General features: G+C 43.5%; 1 protein-coding gene across 1 annotated transcript; it reads right to left on the bottom strand.

Annotated features, from left to right (window-relative positions):
- Positions 1-4,827: 4,827 nt before the first annotated feature.
- LOC128364272 (ribonuclease inhibitor-like) lies at positions 4,828-20,638 on the bottom strand. The gene is made up of 5 exons (XM_053324806.1): positions 20,596-20,638; positions 19,059-19,089; positions 13,992-14,162; positions 5,943-6,050; positions 4,828-4,849 (listed from the first exon to the last, which is right to left on the bottom strand). The coding sequence occupies exons 1-5, from the start codon at positions 20,636-20,638 to the stop codon at positions 4,828-4,830; spliced, it is 375 nt and encodes a 124-aa protein (XP_053180781.1).
- Positions 20,639-21,182: the final 544 nt, after the last annotated feature.

Here is a 21,182-nt window from a genome sequence, read left to right as displayed (position 1 = left end):
CCTGCAGCGTTTCTGAAGTGACCCTGAACGCCTCACAGCAGTCACAGAACAATGGATTATTTTATTTTTAAAGATTTATTTTTAGGGCTTTTATTTTATCGGTGGATGGCAGAGAGGCCGACAGACAACAGAGAGCGAAAGAGGGGGGGGGGGGGGGTAAAGACCTGCAGCGAGGCTTCCTTGCTGGAATCGAACCAGGGACGCTGCCTTTATGTGATGTAAAGACCTGCAGCGAGGCTTCCTTGCTGGAATCGAACCAGGGACGCTGCCTTTATGTGATGCACCTTAACCACTCAGCTACCAGACGCTCCCTTGGTTATTTATTTCAGTTTTAGATTTTATTATGAATCGAGGAAAGAGAACAGAAACCTTTGTGTTGACAATCAGCCGATCTTAACCCTTTTCCACCAAAGCAGTTCCAGTTCTGGTTCTGGGCCAGTGCTTCATTTGGAACTGGTTTTCCTGTTTTGACCGACAAAGAACCGGCTCCCGGCCATAAAAAAAAGGGGAGGGGGGGTTATTGAGACCAACCACAACAAACAAGACCGCTTAATGGTGAATAGATAAGGAGTTAATTATCCTTTCAACATTTGACTGACAGTAAAAATCAGACACATTTGCGTTGACAGTTAGCTTTGCTCTGCTGGCTAATGTTAGCTTACAACATAGGCTAACGTTAGCTTACAACAAAGGCTAACGTTAGCTTACAACATAGGCTAACGTTAGCTTACAACAAAGCCTAATGTTAGCTTACAACATAGGCTAACGTTAGCTTACAACAAAGGCTAACGTTAGCTTACAACAAAGGCTAACGTTAGCTTACCACAAAGGCTAACGTAACCATCTCAATCCTGTCGAGCAGCACAAATACGTTGTATCTGCCGTGTTTGGATGTGAGCCAGGACCACCAGCTGTACAAACACTAGTCTGCCATCGTTGTCGTTGCTTCTTCTTCTTCTTCTTTGTATTATTGTTGCTTTGAAGTTGGCGTGAGTCTTTATGGGAAAGCAGCGATGTGATGACGTGGCTCCCTAACAACCACCGAGCCGTGGAAAAGCAAATTGGTTCTCAACTGGTTTACAGCTTTGGTGGAAGAGGGGTAACAGGGAGCTACAGACTCAGGTAGGCGGAGCTGCAGAGCAGGTTGTTGTTTAAAGATGCTGATTGGACGATAACTGAGAGGTGGAGCATCATCAGTGATGACGAAAGTTTCACTTGAAGCTTCTGGTTTTATATTCTTGCCTTTAACACTTTATTTAAAACATTTGTTACGTCCTACAAGCTTCACTCTGCCTCATTTTAACTTTACTTCACAACCAACACAACAAGAACTCTACTCCTGTTCTCCCTCCCTCCAGTAGGGGGCAGCAGTGATTTCAGCACTGACAAGAATCTGGAGACCTGAAAGTTTATCAGTGAGTCAGAGATCCAGATCCAATCCCAAACCCACTTCAGTCCGTGTCACTCCAAACCCAGTAACAGTAACAGCTGTGGAAGCACTTCTGATGAGTGCCTCCACAGCTGTTCTTCTGATGAAAGGGGGTGGGGGGGGGGGGGGGTTAAATGGATGGGCAGGAAGCAACAGTCACCATGGCTACAGATAGACGCCCTGCTTCCTCAGCTGTTTTGCTGTTTCACACTTAACGCAGCCTCGTCTTCAACTGTCCCTGTGAACACATAACATGTGAAACCATGAGAGTGAGATATGAGCTAGAGTTGACATTTGAATGTTCCTGTATGTAGACCGTGCTGCACTCAGACGTTAGTGAGTCCAGAGACTTCAGGGACAAAGTGATATTCTCCTCATTTAGTTTTTCACACCACATTGTGAGATTTAGTTTGAGACTGAAGTTTGGACAATAATCTGAGATAAACTGAGTAAAGTGAGATGATGGAGGTAGTGATTCATCAACAAGTACATTTCATTCTGGATTTAAATTCAATCAAATACAGTTGAAGCTCACATGATGAAATGATTTCTACTGTTTCTACTTCCTGATGAAGCAGCAGCGACACTGTTCATGTTGTTCTGAGTCACTTTTACTGTTATTTCTTATTATTGAGCCAAACTAAAGCCTGTTATAATCTGCTCTGTTTAAACTGACAGTAAGAACTTGTTCATGGTCTGAATGTCGTTTGTAGCAGAAACAATAAATCAGAGACAGTTTGTGAAGCTTGTCGTGTGTCACACTGGCTCACAGTAACACACTGATGTTTAGTGTGTATGTACACATTTAAAATGTCAACAAGATCTGATTTGATTGTTTTGAGGTGAAGAGTTCATTTTAAATATTTAAGTGCAATTCAACAAGTTTTGTTCCCAAAGATGAAAGAATGAAAAATAAAGTGTTTGTGTTTGTTGATGTTAATAAAAAAAGTCACATTTAAACTGATTGATGGGCCTTTAATGTCTTTAACCTGAGTCACAGCTTAAAGGACTAGTTCAACATTTTAGGAAACAGACGACATGAAAGCTGTTTGTTATTGAACTGAATCTGTTTTTATGTATTTTTTGAAGTTGAATTAAATAAAAGACTTTAAATGTAAAATAAAATGTAATTCATATGTGAGAAGATTAATTCTGCTTTAAAACTGTTTCTTGAATTATCTGAATTGTTCCTTTAAATCCAAATGAGACTTTTTCTTGTTTCTTCTTCATGTAAGAAAAGTTATAAAATATGAAACTTCACTTTTAGCACATTTATCTGCTAATTCTTAGGTGGGATTTAATATTACTTGTACTGAAGTATCCACCACTAGAAAAGGTTTCATAACACTCATGTTTCTACTTTTTATTATAATGTCAGCAGTTGAAGTCAAGTGAAAACCCCTCAATGGTACAAAGGTAAGTAGGGGTGAAAATGAAATGTTTAAATATCAGAAATTAAAGAATACTGAAAGTGTCATTTATAAAAGAGATGAAGTCGAGTTAAAACTCACAGCTGTTCTGCAGCAGTGGGAGTTAATTAAAGCTTGAAAGTTGAAGCAAACTCTTCATTACAGTGATGAGAATCAGCTGCAACAAACAAACTAATAAAAGAGACAAGAGCCTTCCATTAGAGTTTTACATCTTTATTTCATTTAATTAGTAAATATGTGTTTGAGTTTTTATTTGTTTGCAATAAGAAGCTGCAGCTAAACAAGCATCAAGATAAACAAAGGTGAGTCGCTGCGTGTTGGAAACTTTATAACAGAAATAAACAATAAGGATCCATCATGAGGCTGCAGGTTCACTCATTTTATTAACCTTTATTTTAACTCTAAAGACCATTGAGCAACACAACAAAACACAAAACAATATTAGGTGAAAGAAAACAAAAGAAATAAGATAAAATTAAAATAAAACCTGTTAGAATCAAATAGAACAAGGTCTGAGATTAGGCTTTTGAACAGCTGTATTGACGGTAATAATCTAATGTTAAGGCCTTTTGGTGGTTGCTCCATGTGTACAGTTCATTATAAGAGAAAGACTAACGGAGCAGAGCAACAACCAATTCTGTGAGCAAATACCAATATCATGTTTCTTCAGGGTTAACAGATGAAATATATGGAGGCAGTAACAGTAACAGAGCTTTATATGTGAATACAAACCAATGCTGATCTCTCTTCACTGCCAGTGAAGGCATCATTGGATCATTGATTATAAACCTTAATGCTGAGTGATATAAAACATCCAATGAAGTCAGAGTAGAAACAGTTTAATTAACTGATCTCAGTCTTCAGACAGTTGATTGGTCGGATCGTGTGCTCTTGATTGGTTGGAATTAAAACCTGCAGGAACATTATGGCCATTTATGAAATAGTTTGGACATGCCTGCTTTACGACATAAAAGTAGAAAAAGACAAATAACAACAAAGTTTCTGCAGGTGATTCCTTCCAAACCTCCGTCTGTGTGAAAGTCTACAGCAGCTCAGGAGTTATCCTGCAGCCTCGTGACGGCTCAGGAGTCCCAGAGAGTAGAGAAGCACAAGAGATGAAACTCTGGTGTTTTTTTAACAATCGCCACTAGATGGCGTCAGAGTAGCGCTGCCGTCATTTCAGACAGGAAACACCATCAGATTCATCACATCTTATATACACAAAATAAATCTCACAACCAATTCAGGAAAGCATCAGAATAAAACATTTCTCAAAATAAAACATTAAAGTAAAGTTCCTCTTTTTGTTACTATACTTCCACCACAGCTCAACAGGAAACACTAAGAGGGAATCTGATGCTAAAAACACTGTAAATGTGTCAGATATCACTGATATGACTAACTCACACTGCTGTTATCTGCATTTATCTCTCAGGCTTTCTTTACACTTTGTAAATATCATCTTATAATGAATGTTGGCTTCATAGTTTAGTTCCATAACCTTGGTAAGTTACCTGCCTGGTTACCTGTCTATACACATAATATACCAAATGACCACTGTTTCATATTTCCAGCTGAGACTGTGAGAAAACTACAACACGTCATCATTATTTCTACTCTGCTGCTCTGACTGTGGTAAAACAGCCACGTCTCACTCTCTCCCAGCAGCAATCCTTCTCCTGCTGAAAGTCACAGTCAATTCTCTTCTGCTTCATTCATTAGTTTTAGTCCTCGTTAACTCTCAGTGTGATTCTGAGACGCTTGATAAATATGAGCCCAGGCTCACAGTCCGACTTATAACACCTGTTTTTATCTTCAGCTAAATCCAGAGATAACTGTTCAGTTTGGAGTCAGTTAAGAGACTTAAGTGAAGATGACAAAATCCAGATCCAGACTCCAGATGGATCATCAGGATCCAGCTGATCCTCTCTCAACACTCCTGGATGTTCACTCTCACTCTGACAGAGATCACTTCCACCAGTCCTTCCAACTGATGAGAGAAGAAGAAAGAACAGAGGAGATAAATGAGTGTTTAGTGAGACTCACTTGATCAGCTGTCAGTCAGTGATGCAGCACATCCAGTATAAAGAGCAGCAGGGACTTCAGTCCTGTTCAGACCAGAAGTGGAACAGCTGTGCAGCGTAGCTTGCTTCCTTTCAGCTCTCATGTTAATGTGTTGGAGTGAACACACTGAGCTCCAAGCTCACACACCTGCACACACTTTTACTATCAAGTGTGTTTCCTCTGCAGATTTCACTCAAGTACACAGAGGAAATAAAGTGCTGAGAGTCATGAACACATCATTACTGCAGAAACAGAGACATTCACTCATCAGTTTACTGATGGATTTACTGCTGATACATGTCAACTCTTATCAAAGTTTAAAGCTACAGAGTCTCTGTGGGATTTGAAGATGTTTCCTGCTGTTAAATCATCACATGACAATCAGTCAGAGCTCTCAGCTAAACAGCTGCTGTGATTCCTGGACTTCAGCAGAGGTTCTGGTCTGTATAAAGACCACATGGTTACTAAACGTAATGATGCTTGTGTGAAATCAGAGCCAGTGATTTGCAGGCTGCAGTCAGACTGATCTTAGAGCTCTGACAAAGATGAACTGATCAATAGTTTAGTGTTGAAATGAGAGAACAAACACTTTGAGATCAGATTTGATGATGAGGATCACTGTCTCTATACATGTTGTAAGGCTGTCAGCTGTAATCCAGATTTATTTCCTGCAGACATCAACACAACAACAACAGTCGTCTTCACATCAACTCAAACACATGATCACAACAAGCTTCTGGCTCATCTGATTGGCTGACTGTTCTCTCTCTCTCTCTGTGTTTCTGTCCAATCCTGAAGCCTGTCACCATTCTCCTCTCACAGCTTCACTGAGGAAAGCAGCACTGAGAAGGTTGGAGCTTCACCAGGAAATACTGGATCTTTGTTTTGATACTGACTGTGTTTAATACTAAACTGCTGAAACCAGCAAAGACTAACTCCAACTCTCTACTGACCTCAGAGTCTCCAGTCTGCAGTCTGGACTCTGCTGAAGATCAATCAGCTGCTTCACGTCTGCATACTTCAGGTTGTTGTCTCTCAGATCCAGCTCTCTCAGATGGGAGGGGTTGTCCTTCAGAGCTGAGGCCAGATAATCACAGCTGATCTTTGACAACCTGCAGCACCACAATCTGAATAAAGAATAAATGAAGTCAGTTTAGAAACAAAGTTCATGTTTGAAATGATGAAATGTTTCATAATCTGTTCAGAGCTGAAGAAGATTTAAATGTAGAAGTTTAGAAAATGTGTGTGTGTGTGTGTGTGTGTGTGTGTTAAAGTGTGTGGTGTGTGTGTATGTAAGAGTGTGTGTGTTAGTGTGTGTGTTACAGTGTGTGTGTGTTACAGTGTGTGGTGTGTTACAGTGTGCCTGTGTTACAGTGTGTGGTGTGTGTGTGTATGTAAGTGTGTGTGTGTGTGTGTTAGTGTGTGTGTTACAGTGTGTTAGTGTGTGTGTTACAGTGTGTGTGTGTGTTACAGTGTGTGTGTGTGTGTTAGTGTGTGTGTTACAGTGTGTGTGTGTTACAGTGTGTGTGTGTGTGTGTGGTGTGTGTGTTACAGTGTGTGTGTGTTACAGTGTGTTTGTGTGTGTGTGTGTTACAGTGTGTGGTGTGTGTGTATGTAAGAGTGTGTGTGTGTGTGTGTTACAGTGTGTGTGTGTGCGTGTGTGTGTTACAGTGTGTGTGTGTGTGTGTGAGTGTGTGTATGTGTATGTGTTACAGTGTGTGTGTGTGTGTGTGTGTCTGTGAGTGTGTGTGTGTATGTGTATGTGTTACAGTGTGTGTGTGTGTGTTTGTGTGTTTTACAATGTGTGTGTGTGTGTGTTTGTGTGTTTTACAGTGTGGGTGTGTGCGTGTGTATGTGTGTGCGTGTTACAGTGTGTGTGTATGTATGAGTGTGTGTGTGTTTTACAGTGTGTGTGTGTGTGTGTTACAGTGTGTGTGCGTGTTACTGTGTGTGTGTGTGTATGTGTTACAGTCTGTGTGTGTGTGTGTGTGTCTGTGTGTGTGTGTCTGTGTGTGTGTTTGTGTGGTGTGTATGTGTTACAGTGTGTGTGTGTGTGTGTGTTTGTGTGTGTTTTTGTGTATGTTTGTTTGTTTTACAGTGTGTGTGTGTGTGTTTTTTTTACAGGGTGTGTATGTGTGTGTGTGTTTTACAGTGTGTGTGTGTGGTGTGTTACAGTGTGTGTGTGTGTGTGTGTGTGTGTGTGTGTGTGTGTTGTGAAGCATCAATATCAATCACCTATGATATAAAAAATGGATTTATAGCGTTTTGAAATAAAATAAAATGAACTTTGAATTTATAATCAACAATATTGTTGTTTGATTTTTTTCATTGTTCAACATGTCCGGACTAAGCCAACAGACAATCTTCACAGGATAAATTGAATATTTGCAAAATGTGTGGGTCTAGATAGAAAATGTAATTTTCCTGAAAACTATTAAAATGGTTTCATAGCGTTTTGGAAAAAAGCTCTTCAAATGTGAACAGCGATGTTCGTTCTCTGTAATATCACGGTAAAAAATCTAAAGTTAAGATCCTCCCTAAATTGAGTCAGTGGTTACAGAAGGATTTGTTCTTGAAAAGTAGTTTTAATAACTAAAGCAAAGGGACTTTCTCAACTAACTTATGCTGCCATTTCATTACACCTAGATAGTAAGATTAGTAAAGCTATTGATCAGAAGCTTTTAACTTTATATGGAGAAATCATACACATTATATAAGGAAAAGTGTGGTTATGAATAATTATGAGTCTGGAGGATTTAACTTCTTGGATTTTACCACCATGAACAATACTTAAAATTAATTGGGCTAAAAAATGTTTTTAAATATCCTATTTCAATTTGGACCTTTATTCCCCATTACATTTTCTCTCTCTTTGGAGGCCTGAGCTTTATTTTAAGTTGTAATTATAATGTAGACAAACTCCCTGCCAAACTGTCTGTATCCATAAACAGGTCCTTCTAGCCTGGACACTATATGTATATAAGCAGAACTTCTCACCACAACCATATTATTTAAAAACAAGTCTCTTTTTTTAACTTTGGCTGGTGAGTCAACTGTTTAATGAGGAGGGATCATTACTCTCTTATAGAGTTTTATCGAGATTTAACCTTTAAGTGACTCCTAAGTTATTAAAGCCTTTCCAACAGGCATCCTAAAGCTTTTTAGGAACAGACAGATGCCTTCAGTTAATCATGTATCTCTCCCCAACTCAGTTGACTCCCCAGAAGGAAAAATTAGTTTCTCATCACATTCCCAAAAAATAATAATAAAAAGTTACGTGCCTTATTCCAGAAAATATCATCACTACCTCGTATGTCACTGCATACTGGAGCCGCTTTGTTAATAATACTGATTGGAAGAAAGTTTAGATGCTCCCCACAAATGTTTAATTGTAAACAAGGTTAGGGAGGTGTCTTTCAAAATGATCCACAAACACCCTGCCAACCATTATATGCAGAAATTTAAAAAAGACATTAACACAAACTGTTCTTTTTGCGATTTACACCCGGAAACCGTTCTACATCAGTTGTGACACAAAGACAGAAATGACTAATCAAAAGGTTATCCATCCATCCATCCATCTTCTTGCCGCTTATCCGGGGTCGGGTCGCAGGGGCAGCAGCCTAAGCAGGGAAGCCCAGACTTCCCTCTCCCCAGCCACTTCGTCCAGCTCTTCCCGGGGGATCCCGAGGCGTTCCCAGGCCAGCCGAGAGACATAGTCTCTCCAGCGTGTCCTGGGTCTTCCTCGGGGTCTCCTACCGGTGGGACGTGCCCTGAACACCTCACCAGGGAGGCGTCCGGGAGGCATCCTGACTAGATGCCCGAGCCACCTCATCTGGCTCCTCTCGACGCGGAGGAGCAGCGGGTCTACTCCGAGCTCCCTCCGGATAACTGAGCTTCTCACCCTATCTCTAATGGAGAGCCCAGCCACCCTACGGAGGAAGCTCATTTCGGCCGCTTGTACCCGCGATCTTGTTCTTTCGGTCACTACCCAAAGCTCATGACCATAGGTGAGGGTAGGAACGAAGATCGACTGGTAAATCGAGAGCTTCGCCTTTCGGCTCAGCTCTCTCTTCACCACGACGGATCTGTGCAGAGTCCGCATTACTGCAGACGCCGCACCGATCCGCCTGTCGATCTCTCGTTCCATCCTTCCCTCACTCGTGAACAAGACCCCGAGGTGCTTGAACTCCTCCACTTGAGGCAGAATCTCATCCCCGACCCGAAGAGTGCACTCCACCCTTTTCCGGTTGAGGACCATGGCCTCGGATTTGGAGGTGCTGATTCTCATCCCGGCCGCTTCACACTCGGCTGCGAACCGATCCAGTGAGAGTTGGAGGTCACGGTCTGATGAAGCCAACAGGACCACATCATCTGCAAAAAGCAGTGACCCAATCCTGAGGTCACCAAACCGGACCCCCTCTACACCCTGGCTGCGCCTAGAAATCCTGTCCATAAAAATTATGAACAAGATCGGTGACAAAGGGCAGCCCTGGCGGAGTCCAACCCTCACTGGAAACAAGTCCGACTTATTGGCGGAAATGCGGACCAAGCTCTGACACCGGTCATACAGGGAACGGACGGCCCTTATCAGGGGGTCCGATACCCCATACTCCCGGAGAACCCCCCACAGGATCCCCCGAGGGACACGGTCGAATGCCTTCTCCAAGTCCACAAAACACATGTGGACTGGTTGGGCCCCATGCACCCTCAAGGATCCTGCAGAGGGTGTAGAGCTGGTCCACTGTTCCACGACTCGGACGAAAACCACACTGCTCCTCCTGAATCCGAGATTCGACTATCTGATGGACCCTCCTCTCCAGCACCCCCGAATAGACCTTACCAGGGAGGCTGAGGAGTGTGATTCCCCTGTAATTGGAACACACCCTCCGGTCCCCCTTCTTAAAAAGGGGGACCACCACCCCAGTCTGCCAATCCAGAGGCACTGCCCCCGATGTCCACGCGATGCTGCAGAGTCGTGTCAACCATGACAGCCCCACAACATCCAGGGCCTTGAGGAACTCGGGCCGGACCTCATCCACCCCCGGGGCCCTGCCACCGAGGAGCTTTTTAACCACCTCGGTAACCTCAGCCCCAGAGATAGGAGAGCCCACACCCGAGTCCCCCGGCCCTGCTTCCTTACCGGAAGGCGTGTTGGTGGAATTGAGGAGGTCTTCGAAGTATTCCTTCCAACGAACCACAACGTCCCGAGTCGAGGTCAGCAGCGCACCGTCCCCACCGTACACAGTGTTTACGGCGCACTGCTTCCCCCTCTGAGACGCCGGATGGTGGTCCAGAATCTCTTCGAAGCCGTCCGGAAGTCTTTTTCCATGGCCTCACCGAACTCCTCCCATGTCCGGGTTTTTGCCTCAGCGACCGCCCTAGCTGCGCTCCACTTGGTCTGCCGGTACCCGTCTGCTGCCTCCGGAGTCCTACAGGCCAAAAAGGACCTATAGGACTCCTTCTTCAGCTTGACGGCATCCCTCACCGCCGGTGTCCACCAGCGGGTTCGGGGATTGCCGCCCCGACAGGCACCGACCACCTTGCGGCCACAGCTCCGGTCAGCCGCCTTAACAATGGAGGCACGGAACATGGCCCACTCGGACTCAATGTCCCCCGCCTCCCCCGGTACATGGTTGAAGCTCTCCCGGAGGTGTGAGTTGAAACTCTCTCTGACAGGAGACTCTGCCAGACGTTCCCAGCAGACCCTCACAATGCGTTTGGGCCTGCCAGGTCTGACCGGCATCCTCCCCCACCATCGGAGCCAACTCACCACCAGGTGGTGATCAGTTGACAGCTCCGCCCCTCTCTTCACCCGAGTGTCCAAGACATGCGGCCGCAAGTCCGACGACACGACTACAAAGTCAATCATCGAACTGCGGCCTAGGGTGTCCTGGTGCCAAGTGCACATATGGACACCCTTATGCTTGAACGTGGTGTTCGTTATGGACAATCCGTAACGAGCACAGAAGTCCAATAACAGAACATCGCTCGGGTTCAGATCGGGGGGGCCGTTCCTCCCAATCACACCCTTCCAGGTCTCACTGTCGCTACCAACATGGGCGTTGAAGTCCCCCAGCAGAACGAGGGAATCCCCAGGGGGAGTGTTTTCCAGCACCCCCCCCCAAGGAGTCCAAAAAGGCTGAATACTCTGAGCTGCTGTTCGGACCATAGGCACAAACAACAGTCAGGATCCGTCCCCCCACCCGAAGGCGGAGGGAGGCCACCCTCTCGTCTACCGGGGTAAACTCCAACATACAGGCACCAAGCCGGGGGGCAATAAGTATTGCCACCCCCGCCCGGCGCCTGACACCAGTGGCAACTCCAGAGTGGACGAGAGTCCAACCCCTCTCGAGGAGACGGGTTCCAGACTGGTTCCAGAGCCCTTGCTGTGCGTCGAGGTGAGGCCGACTATATCTAGCCGGAACTTCTCAACCTCACGCACCAGCTCAGGCTCCTTCCCCACCAGAGAAGTGACGTTCCACGTCCCTAGAGCTAGCTTCTGCAGCCGAGGATCGGACCGCCAAGGTCCCCGCCTTCGGCTGCCGCCCAGCTCACTACGCACCCAACCCTTTTGGCCCCTCTCACTGGTGGTGGGTCTGTGGGAGAGGGGTCCCATGTCCCTTTTTCGGGCTGTGCCCGGCCGGGCCCCATGGGTGAAGGCCCGGCCACCAAGCGCTCGCCTCCGAGCCCCACCCCCAGGCCTGGCTCCAGGGGGGGGGCCCCGGTGACCTCCCCCGGGACCTGTTTGCCATGGGAGACCCTACCAGGGGCATAAAGCCCCCGACAACTGAGCTCCTGGGGTCATTGGGACACGCAAACCCCTCCACCACGGTAAGGTAGTAGCTCAGGGAGGGGCAAAAGGTTATTAAAACGTTAAATATCTGTACCATTACAACATTTTTGATTAATGTAACTACCGCTGGCTCATCTGTTATTTGATGTATTACTTGTAAACTGTTCACTGTATACTGTCTGTTTGCTCTTTTTTCAATAAATAAAAAAGTTACTGAAAAAAAAATTACGTTTGAGAGCGTTCTGCTGCTAGCTCGGCGGCTAACTCAGCTAACTGGCTAACTGTAGTAGTAGTAGTAGTGTTAGATGTAGTAACAATAATTGGCCACTAGGCAGGTTAACCACTGAGGAGAGCGGACTCTCGGTATTATATAGTAGAGGAGGGACCAAGGGTACACCACTACGTCATGGAGTAGTCGTTTTTTGCAGGCTCAGAAAATCAGGAAAATCTATCTCCACTATTCAGTACTGCATAGTTATCAATAGGGAGTGGGCGGGATTTAATCCGGAAGTGGGTCGGGTTGGCTTGAAATGGGCGGGGCTTTAACCAGTCTGTTATTTTAAGCATGCGATTGATATGAGTTGATCAGAAATTGTTATATTTATTGCTAATTAGAAAACTATTTACAGGACAGCATCAGCATTGAGCTTCAGATCAAAGGTTGTGATCACAAGTGGGGTTTTTTTGGTTCACACACCTTCTCACCAGGTGTGTGTGTGTGAGTGTGAGTAAGTAAGAGAGAGACAGAGACAGACAGAGAGAGAAGGGGGGGGGTGTAAATTAATTTGTAATATTATTTATACCACTACTACCTTTATTTTTTTATGAAATACAGCAAGAAAGTGTCTGACACTCAAAAGTAAATAAAACTGGTTAGAGCCAGCTGACGGTTAAAAAAAGAAAAAGAAAAAAAAAAATCTCCGACAGGCAGAGACGCAACGCGAGTCCCATATTTACCAGAACTCTACTGGTTAATAAGTACAAACCTGAAGCTGAAGACCCTAAACATTAACGGAAAAGACCCGCGAGACTGAGTGACTGAGGGAGAGACAGAGAGCTGTTCTGTGTGTGAGTGAGCAGAGCAGTGTATGTGTGTAGGGGAGGAGCGCTGCAGCCTATCACAGAACGCAGACACAGTCAGATACCCAATGAGGATTTTCATTCAATCCGAGCACAGATATTGACTCATATTACTCGTATAATACTCAGCAAAAGTGCTTTATCTGTACCGGATACTCGTTTCAGCTCTAGTGGTCAACCTTTTCACATGTTCTCTGTAACCATTTTCCAACACGTATAATATGTTAAGAAGTAAATCAATGAATTGACTTTACACAGACTCTAAGAATCATCTTTATAACTACACACTAAACTTTGTACAGTAAAAACTTAAATATGGAAAAAAGAAAATTAACCTCATGATGTAATTTATGTATGAACATAAATTAGGTTCATATGTTAAACATTAAGATCAACAATAGTAACAGACAGTCAGTGAACTCACCCCAGAGTCTCCAGTTTGCAGTCTGGACTCTCCACAAAACCACACAGCTGCTTCACTCCTGAATCCTCCAGGTCGTTGTAGCCCAGATTCAGCTCTCTCAGATGGGAGGGGTTGTCCTTCAGAGCTGAGACCAGATAATCACAGCTGATCTTTGACAACCTGCAGTCAAACAAACTGAATAAAGAATAAATGAAGTCAGTTTAGAAACAAAGTTCATGTTTGAAATGATGAAATGTTTCATAATCTGTTCAGAGCTGAAGAAGATTTAAATGTAGAAGTTTAGAAAATGTGTATGTGAGTGTGTGTGTGTGTGTGTGTTAGGGTGTGTGTGTGTGTGTGTGTGTTAGGGTGTGTGTGTGTGTGTGTGTGTGTGTGTGTGTGTGTGTGTGTGTGTTGTGAAGGATCAATATCAATGATCAGACATTATTGATTAAAACACATTAAAGAATATAATAAAGAAATATTTCTCCTTCATCAAGTAAACTTGATCAGTTTCACACAGATATTAGTTGAGAGGATCTTCTGTTTACAGATGTGACTCTTTACCAACAATTAGAAACATTCATTTAACAACTAACAGTGAACATTTTCTACACTTCCTTTAACAATCACTCATCTTTATAACTACACACTAAACTTTGTACAGTAAAAACTTAAATATGGAAAAAAGAAAATTAAGTTCATGATGTAAGTTATGTATGAACATAAATTAGGTTCAGATGTTAAACATTAAGATCAACAATAGTAACAGACAGTCAGTGAACTGACCTCAGAGTCTTCAGTCTACAGTTTGGACTCTCCAGTCCAGCAGACAGACGCTTCACTGATGAATCAGACAGTTTGTTGTTACTCAGGTCCAGATCTGTCAGATGAGGATTGGACTTCAGAGCTGAGGCCACAACTTCACAGTGAGTCTCTGAGAGTCCACAGCCCTTTAGTCTGTAATGACACAAATATTACAACATATGTTATCATGAAAGAGGACACTTTATATTTACTTCATGCATTTGATGATCAAACAGTTTGACATTCACTATTTTTATGAACATTTGATCTTCACATCAGTGGTTCAGATCATCTTTTTAATATTTAAAATAATACGCATTTTATTCCTTTTATTTATTTATTCCTTTAATGTAATTATTACTATTATGATCCTGCTTCTACACACGCTACAAGTGAAGCTTATACAGTGTAGTTTCAGGAGCAGGACGCCTCTGGCCATCCTTATAAAAACCACCTGGACTTTTCCTCCCCTTCCGCTCTCCTTCTGCGCTTCACCTGTGGGCAGTCTCAGTCAAGCATCCAGCAACAGGACAGATCAATCATACTTAATACGTAAAACTTAGATAAACGCTATGATTTCAATTCCACAAGTCAACTTGTCAAGCTGAGTGCTGCGTTTCATGCTGTCTTTAGTAAATGTATAGTGTGTATTTTATTGAACTGCATGTATATGTTTGGTTGCCGTCTCTTTATTTATAGTTATCTATCTAGAAATGACAGGAACGTCGGTCTGTCTGGAAAAGGTAGGTTTGAGTCTCTCTAACGCTGTTGTGATTTCTGATTTGCAGATTGTCGGCTGTATTTTCTTTGTTCCAGAGTCACCTGGAGGCATTGAGCTAGCTCAGAAGGCCTCAGTGAGGCGAGAGAACAGGTCAACCTACTGAGGCATCAGCACATTGGAGACCTCTGAACTCGGAGGTGATGAGGGCTGGATAGAGGTGGAAAACAAGGAAGACTCCGAGCACGACAGTGAGCCCTCTAGGACGGACTGATTTTAAGACATTTGGTTTCCAATAGTTTTATATTGTCTCACATCCTTGCACAATAAATATCTATTGTTTACAACTCTTGAGCTTGTGTTTATTAAGTGCTGCTCAACCTCGTATGAAATAACTTGAAAAGGTGGTGTGTGGAAGAATGTGAAAAATCTCTAGCAGCAAACACTTCAGGGTGTCGGGTCAGGACACTAATTTCAATTATGCAGGTGAAGATGGAGAGTCCATGTAGAGATTTGACTGTTTATCTAGTCATTTGAATACATATATGTGTGTGTGTGTGTGTGTGTGTGTGTGTGTGTGTGTGTGTGTGTGTGTGTGTGTGTGTGTGTGTGTGTGGTTCTACAACAACAGAACAGCAATACAGATGTAATAATTACAATAACATCAGAACTGAAAGCTATCAACATTAGTGTAAAAGATAAAACAAGCAACACTGAATAAATGCTCAATAGTCAACAGGTTTACAGTGTACATTCATATTAAAACATAAAGTAGACTTAACTAGCATAACTCATTAACTATCATCAATTAGCACAATCCAGCAGCTAGCTCTTAACCATTAAATATTTTGGATGGAAGAAACACTAATTAACTCCTTTTATTGCACTCATGGCGACAAATAAGCTTTCACACAACATAACAAACTTAAACCTATTTATGGACGCACACGACAAAAAAGCCCGCCTGACGTTGCCATGGTGAGAAACAGTGAGGTCCTGCCGTCGTCTGTCTCACTCCACAGGTGCAGGCAAGCAGAGTGAGTGATGCATTTGTGCGCACAGGGCAGCATCGGAAATCAGAGACTCCAGCAAACGGTGCATGGGAGCACAGCCTTTTTTACAGATGGTTTGTAGTAATTGAACCATATAATCACAACTACCCTTTTTTACAAACTCGCCATGGATCACCCATTAACCCGTTCAATTTGGATGAGGATTTGTGTGAAACCAGTTTCCCCCTCACCACACAACAGTCAGACTTCAGCCAAGTGTCCCATCTGTGCCGCTGTGCTCATGGTCATGTCAATTCACGCTCCCCTAACTTGACACTCTCGGTAGATGTCAGGCTCCTTCTCCTCATTCAGCGAGGGCCGAGAACCAGGGATGCAACAGTCATAGCCATGGAGGTGGGAGCAATGGCAGGGTCAGCGGCTTCAACTCTCCCCTTCTCAGTAGTGTTGTATCGTTCGAACGAATGAATCTTTTGAGTGAACGAAGTGAACTGAATCACTTCATGAACTGATTCGTTCCTTTCTCAGTTCAGTTCAGTTGAGCTCAGCCGCGAGCATGGCTGCCGGTCGGGAGTGGAACTGCCGCGACTCACTCACTCGTTCACTGCGAACGAATCACTCAGTGAACGACAACACTTTGACTGACTCTGAGTGATTCTGTTTCCCCTTCGCGGGGATACGCTTTCATGCCAATAGCATCAATTTCTCCAAGCTAACGGCTAACGAAAACAAACACACACACACGCCCCCATCCCCATTATCGTAATGGACTTAGGCACACATAAAGTAATGAGAGGAGAGGAGACAGAAGAGTGAGTGAGAGTCACCAGTGCAGGGCATGTCGTTCAATGATTCGTTCGCGAACGTGATTCGCCGTCATTCAGTTCATGATTCAGCCCACTTTCAGCACAGTACGTGAACGAGATTCACGTCCTCAGCATGTCGTTCAATGAATCGTTCGCGAACTGCTGAAAGTGGCGCTGTGTCAGTCACTCACTGACTCAGGACACTGAGGGCTGAGGAGTTGATTCACGTTCAGTACATGTACTGCTAACATTAGCGCTGTGTTGCTAACATCAGTGTAGCATCATGTTATGTTATTTTACTGTGCACAGAGAGGACACTTTCACTGTGTAATATTTTTAGTGCATGTATAAGCAGCGCTGCGTCTCCCGCGAATGATTGTATAATATAGTCCTTGAACGCACCGTCCCTCAGTAAGTGAACGTGAACCGCAGGGCTGAATCATGAACTGAATGACGGATTATTTGGCTGTTTATCAGTTCAGGGAGTTGGAGAGCACTGAACGATTCGGTGAACGAATCTTTTGAACGAATCATTTTAATGAACGGATTCTAAAGATTCAGTACAGTAAAAAGAACTGCCGTTCCCATCACTACTTCTCTGCTGCCTCCACAATCCAGGTAAGTATCGAGTCTCCTGTACCTCCGTTTTTTTCACCAAAGCCAATCACCGCTCAAATCAGCTAGCGTGATGTCACAGAGCCACATAACCCTAATAGCCACAGCACCCCTCATGGGAGCCAGGCAGAACTGTCTGGCGGCCTCAAGTTCTTCACTCTACACCAACACCAGAATGCCACTCTTGCATCATTGTCCATCCACCTCCACAACGTGTCGTTCCCATAATTAAATAAACTATTCTACTGTCACTTAAATATCAGTTGTCTGCTGTTACATGTGCAGGGTTGCAAGTTCCAATAGTATTGATCTAAAGTCACTTTGGTGATGTCTCTTTACCAGGCTACGGGAGTAACGGAATACTTAGAAAGGCAACGTGTTCCACTACAGCTACAGAAAAAAAGACGTGATCTGATTACAGTTACATTGAGTAAAAATGGGGATTATTTGGCAGGGTTTCAATTTTGAAATAAAGAAATATATAATATTATGCACTTTTAAAGAACCAAACTAAATCATTTTATACCAGCACGTTCGCCACATATCGTTGCACCATTCTTAGGATCCACATAAGTGGTTTTTAGGGTCCTCGCTACCCGGGTGCTACGGTGGACTTCCTATGAGCCTCTAAAATGCACTCAGCAAATCACTTTCCTTGATAATTCATTTAAGCACATCATTTTATGGGTGTGGTCCTTGCTAGTAAAAGGAAGCTTATTAAGTGTAGTTTCAGGAGCAGGACTACACCAAAACTTCCCCGCCTCCAGCCATTCCTATAAATACCACCTAGATTTCTCCTCCCCTTCTGCTCTCATATTCTACAACCCCCACCCCAATTTTCTCCTCCCTTTTCTTCCTCTTGCTACGGTTGACTTCCTACTAGCCTCCCCAAGACACACTCAGTAACAGAGGAACTATGCTCATCAATTGTTTTTCTTAATAAATAATTTAAGCGCATCATGTTGTGGATGTGGTCTTTGCTAGTGAAACACAAGTTTACGGAGGCTAATGTTGGTTAACGTTAGCTAACTTTACATGATGTTGTGTAACTGACATTACTGAATCAGTTTGATGGTTTGATGACTATTCTCTACTTGTGATACTAAACCACTGTCACAGTGACATACTCCATTTAAATAACATTTAATAATTCATTATTATTATAATCCTTCATCTACATGTTTCAAACACAAGTTTACAAAGTGCTGTAAAGGCATGAAAACTGTTTTCAGGTTGTTATAAATAGAATAAATACATTAAATGGATTGTACTTATATATAAGGCTTTTCTAGTCGTTGACCAATCGAAGTGTTTTCTCTACATCTCATTCATACATATTAATACACTGATGACTACCACGCAGGATGCCAACCTGCTCATCAGTGCAATTCAGAAACAGATCAAAATAATTCAGATCTTATTTTAAAGCCTGCTGAGTAAAATCAGGTATTACCTGTATGTCTGATTATATATCATGTAATAATAACTTTACTGCTTTCACTGATAATTGTAAAATACTGATATATGTTGTGATAAAATGCTGCTGTAATAAAACCTCAACCACAACCTCTAAAGTCCTTCATGTGTTTCACCAGGTTTGAATGAATCCTCCAACACACAAAGGAAGAGAAAGAGAAGAAAACACTGTCAAATCCAATAATGACTAGAAATAAATAGAATAACTGTTCATTAACTTAACAGCTATAAACATCAACATTATTTAAACTCAACATTTAAACAGCTCAACAACATCTGAGACTAAATATAACTGACAAGTTATTGCAGATATAAACAAGTAGAGCACTATTTTAACTATAATAAAACATTTATATTATTTATATTTGAAGAACTAAACTACTAATCTATACTGATTTATAATGTTAATCACATCTGGACTTACTGAGCCTTTCTGCAGTTCCTCACAGCTGGGATCAGTCTCCGTCGTCCCTCCTCTGATGTGTTGTACTTCTTCAGGTCCAACTCATCCAGAGGCTCATCTGACATCTGCAGCATGTCGGCCAGAGCTGAGCAGTGGATATCAGAGAGTTTCTTCTCTGATCTGTTCTCTGACTTCAGGAACTCTTGGATCTCCTGATGTACTGAGCGGTCGTTCATCTCCGTCAGACAGTGGAAGATGTTGATGCTTCTGTCAGGAGAGATATCACTACTGTTCATCTCCTTCAGGTTGTTGATGACTCTCTGGATAATTTCTGGACTGTTCTTATTCCGACCCAGCAGGCCTCCTAAGAGACTCTGGTTGGACTCCAGAGAGAGGCCATGAAGGAAGCGGACAAACAGGTCCAGGTGGCCATTGTTACTAAAGAGAGATTTCTTCATGGCTCTCTTCAGGAAGTCATCCAGAGATGAGTAACTGTAGTGTTCTCTCAGGAAGTCCTTCAGTACCTTTGTCTTCCTGCTGGTGTAACAGTGGTACATGTAGACTGCAGCCAGAAACTCCTGAACGCTCAGATGAACAAAGCTGTAGACTGTTTTCTGGAAGATCACACTCTCTCTTTTGAAGATCTGTGTACAAACTCCTGATAACACCGAGGCCTCTGTGACATCAAGACCACACTGCTCCAGGTCTTCTTGGTAGAACATGATGTTTCCTTTCTCCAGTTGTTCAAACGCCAGCCTCCCCAGCTTCAGAAGAAGGTTCCTGTCAGCCTCCGTCAGCTCCTGTGGACTCGTCTCATGTCCCTCATCATACTTGTTCTTCTTCCTCTTTGTCTGAACCAGCAGGAAGTGTGAGTACATTTCAGTCAGGGTCTTGGGCAGCTCTCCTCTCTGGTCTGGAGTCAACATGTGGTCCAGAACTGTAGCAGTGATCCAGCAGAAGACTGGGATGTGACACATGATGTGGAGGCTCCTGGATGTCTTGATGTGTGAGATGATTGTGCTGGACTGCTCTTCATCACTGAATCTCCTCCTGAAGTACTCCTCCTTCTGGTCGTCAGTGAAGCCTCGTACTTCTGTTACCCTGTCCACACAGGAAGGAGGGATCTGATTGGCTGCTGCAGGTCGGGAAGTTATCCAGATGAGAGCCAATGGAAGCAGCTTCCCCTTGATGAGGTTTGTCAGCAGCACGCTGACTGATGACTTCTGTGTGACATCAGACACGACCTCACTGTTGTTGAAATCCAGTGAAAGTCTGCTTTCATCCAGACCGTCAAAGATGAACAAAACTTTACAGACAGCGAGCTTCTCTGCTGTGAGCTTCTGTAATGTTGGATAGAAAACATGGATCAGCATGAGCAGACTGTACTGCTCATCTTTGATCAAGTTCAGCGCCCTGAACGAGAACAGAATCAGCAGACTGATATCTTGGTTGTTGGAGCGCTGTGCCCAGTCCAGAGTGAACTTCAGCACTGAGAAGGTTTTTCCAACGCCAGCGACGCCGTTCATCAGAACCACTCTGACTCTGTGTAAGACTTCACAGATCTTCTTATCCTTGGTTGGAGCGTCATGGAGGGTCTTCATCTTGGAAGCTGTTTCAAGCTGCCTCACCTCATGTTGGGTATGAGCCTCTTCAGTTTCCTGTTGGTCAGGTAAGACTTTAAAGATGTCCTGACACTTGATTGGAGCGTCATGGAGGGTCTTCATCTTGGAAGCTGTTTCAAGCTGCCTCACCTCATGTTGGCTATTAACCTCTTCACTCTGTCCCTCTGTGATGTGGACCTCAGTGAAGATGCTGATGAGGAAGGTTTTAGTTCCTGCTTCATCAGTTCCTTGAGTTACACATTCACATGTGCTGGTCAGACTGGTCTGATGTTCATCTAAAACCTCCTGCAGACCACTTTCTGCTGAAAGAGAAGAAAAAAGGTAGAATGAAACAGAAATCAGTGTGACTGTTAATGTTCAGTAGGATAGAGGAGGTAGATTCCTGTCCTGTTTTCAGAGATGATGACATCAGCAGACAGATCTTCAGTCTTACTTTGTACAGTGCTGGTCTGACTGTCTGTCTGCAGTCCAGGTCTCGTTCTGGATATTTTTCCACACTGGGGACAGGAGGAGACTCCTGATG

The sequence above is a fragment of the Scomber japonicus genome, chromosome 9 (genome assembly GCF_027409825.1).
Source record: "Scomber japonicus isolate fScoJap1 chromosome 9, fScoJap1.pri, whole genome shotgun sequence".
Taxonomy (NCBI): Eukaryota; Metazoa; Chordata; class Actinopteri; order Scombriformes; family Scombridae; genus Scomber; species Scomber japonicus.
Note: the sequence above shows the minus strand (reverse complement) of the source record. Positions and strands in the feature narration are given on the sequence as shown.

Coding starts and splice junctions, on each gene's coding strand:
- LOC128364272 (XM_053324806.1), bottom strand. CDS start 20,638: ATGAAGACCCTCCATGACGCTCCAACCAAGGATAAGAAGATCT. Junction 14,163..19,058: donor AGGAACTGCAGAAAGGCTCA/GTAAGTCCAGAT, acceptor GTGTCATTACAG/ACTAAAGGGCTGTGGACTCT. Junction 6,051..13,991: donor TGTAGACTGAAGACTCTGAG/GTCAGTTCACTG, acceptor TTCTTTATTCAG/ATTGTGGTGCTGCAGGTTGT.